Source organism: Otolemur garnettii, unplaced genomic scaffold (assembly GCF_000181295.1).
Source record: "Otolemur garnettii isolate 467f Iridium unplaced genomic scaffold, OtoGar3 scaffold00223, whole genome shotgun sequence".
Lineage (NCBI taxonomy): Eukaryota > Metazoa > Chordata > Mammalia > Primates > Galagidae > Otolemur > Otolemur garnettii.
This window is the reverse complement of record NW_003852618.1, coordinates 1400357-1403231: the sequence shown is the minus strand read 5'-3', so window position 1 is coordinate 1403231 and position 2875 is coordinate 1400357. Positions and strand designations below refer to the sequence as shown.

General features: G+C 38.9%; 1 protein-coding gene across 1 annotated transcript; it reads left to right on the top strand.

Annotated features, from left to right (window-relative positions):
• The first annotated feature begins 302 nt into the window (after nt 1–302).
• LOC100955190 (putative olfactory receptor 2W6) lies at nt 303–1232 on the top strand. Its single transcript, XM_012812769.1, has one exon. The coding sequence runs from the start codon at nt 303–305 to the stop codon at nt 1230–1232; it is 930 nt and encodes a 309-aa protein (XP_012668223.1).
• The last annotated feature ends 1643 nt before the right edge of the window (nt 1233–2875 follow it).

The window sequence follows — 2875 nt, the reverse complement described above, 5'->3', positions numbered from 1 at the left end:
ATGTATATTTAATAAAGTTAAAATACTTTGTCTTATGAATCATAAGGAGAAAATGTCTACTTAATAAAAAGATGATACTTGTAAGCAGAACTTTGCCAATAATAAAATATTTTGCCTTATGGAAACAAATGATATATAGCTTATATATGTGGGCAGAAGATAAGCTATTATTAGATGAGTTATCAGACTTAATGGTTCTATGTTCCCCCCAAATCCTGATATTCTACAGTATTCGCAAAATATATATTAAATACTCTTCATTTTGTCCTTACCAGCTATACAGATGATGTGAAAGGAAAGCAATGGAAAAATCCAATGACAGCTCAGAATATGGTTTTATCTTGGTGGGTTTTTCTGATCGTCCCAAGCTGGAGATGGTGCTCTTCATAGTGAATTTTACTCTGTATTCAGTGGCTATTCTGGGAAATTCAACCATAATTCTTCTTTGTATATTAGACCCTCGACTTCATACCCCAATGTACTTCTTTCTGGCAAATCTTTCTTTTCTAGATCTCTGCTTCAGTACTAGTTGCATCCCACAGATGCTGGTAAACCTCTGGGGCCCTGATAAGAGTATCAGCTATGCTGGCTGTGTTGTCCAACTTTTCTCTTTCCTTTCTGTTGGGGGAATCGAGTGCATTCTTCTGGCTGTCATGGCATATGACCGTTATGCTGCAGTCTGCAAACCTTTGCACTATACAGTCATTATGCACCCCCAGCTGTGCTTAGGACTCCTAGCTGTGGCCTGGGGGAGTGGACTGGTCAATGCCATTGTTATGTCCCCACTAACAATGACCCTCTCCAGATGTGGTCGCCACAGAGTTAACCATTTCCTCTGTGAAATGCCAGCACTGATCAAGATGGCCTGTGTGGATGCTCGTGCAGTAGAAATGCTGGCCTTTGCCTTTGCCATTCTCATTGTCCTACTACCCCTCACTCTTATTCTTGTCTCCTATGGCTACATTGCTGTAGCCGTGCTGAAAATCAAGTCAGCTGCTGGGCGATGGAAGGCCTTCAATACCTGTAGCTCCCACCTCACAGTGGTCTCCCTATTTTATGGGAGCATCATCTATATGTATATGCAGCCAGGAAACAGCTCCTCCCAAGACCACGGCAAGTTTACCACTCTCTTCTACAACCTGGTGACTCCCATGTTGAATCCGCTCATCTACACTTTAAGGAATAAGGAAGTGAAAGGGGCACTAAAGAAGGTTTTGGGAAAGAAATCATGAACAAGAGAGGTATGATAAGTTATAAAGTTGAAACTAAAAATAAAATACTAAGCCCTCTGCTAAATGAATGAAACCCTCTTGACCAAAAGGAACCCCCACACACCTTAGAACTGAGTTCCCATCCATGACAGGATGGGAAAGATAAAGGATAATTATATGCATATGATTTCCCTTCATAAATATTCATGACTTCTCTTATACCATGTTGAATAGTATATTTGACTATGCTGCTCTGTGTAAAATCCTGTTCTTTTGTTTCTTCTTTGAAGCACGTGTGTCTGGCTTCTGGCCAAGGCTTAGTTTCCCAACATGTTGGAATGATCACTTAACAGGTTGCTACCCTTTATGTGAAATAAAGGTCTCCTTCTTCCAAAGTAGAAACTCATTAATTATTTCTTTTTAGTTAACAAGGCCCTTATTAAAGTGTTTTCAAATACAATTATTTTGTGTTTATAATAAATCTAGCCAACATAGCAAACATTTTTGAATTTTTTAAATATAAATACACTGAAGTGTATCCAAAGTCAATAGGATTCAGCCATAGCTACACATGACATGAATGAATCTTAGCAAAATAAAATCAAGTAAAAAGAATTAGGTCTTAGCTCAACGCCCATAGCACACTGGTTATGGCACCAGCCAGATACACCTAGGCTTGCAGGTTCGAACCCGGCTTGGGCCTGCCAAACAACAAGAACAACTGTAACAAAAAGTAGCTGGGCATTGTGGTAAGCACCTGTAGTCCCAGCTACTTGGGTGGCTGAGGCAAAAGAATCACTTAAGCCCAAGAGCTTGAGGTTGTTGTGAGCTGTGATGCCACAGCACTCTACCCAGGGCAACAGCTTGAGACTCTAACTCAAAAAAAAAAAAAAAAAGAATTAGGTCTCAAAAGAAAGATGAAATGACTCTCATATAAATATTAAAATAAGTATGGGACTCTGATTTAAATATATTCTGCATTTCTTTGCAACTATGGCATTTTTAAACACTGAAAAGAGAAGTTTTCTAATTATTAATATATTTATATACTTCCTAGGTATTTTATAAGGTTGTAAGTTTCTTAATGGCAGAGACATTTATTTTTTGATCCCTCTTAGCATCATTCTGGAATTAAGTTGTTATTAAAATGCCTTGTAGCTCAGCATGGCATTGTGGCAGGTGCCTATAGTCCCAGCCTCCGGAGGCTGAGGCAAGAGAATCTCTAAGCCCAAGACCTAGAGGTTGCTGTGAGCTGTGATGCCAAGGCACTCTACCGAGAACGATAGAGTAAGACTCTGTCTCTTAAAAAAAAATGCCCTGTAGCTAGTAAATGATCAATAACAGCTTAGGGAGATTATTAATTTTACCTGACTAATTCTATCTAGAAATTATTTCATTTTTAATTGATGCCACTAATTTTGTCTTTGTTCTTCAAAATTACAAGTGAACCTATCACAATATGCTGTCTCAGTTTAAACCTCCTGTCAAATGTTTTATGCTTTTCTTTATCAATCAATGTAAACTCTGTGACAAAAGAGAAAAATAGTCATTGAGGAAATTTCTTTCCATGGATTATCAAAAGTCATGCCCAGGGCAGCACCTGTGGATCAAAGGAGTAGGGTGCTGGCCCCATATACCAGAGGTGGTGGGTTCAAACCTTGTCC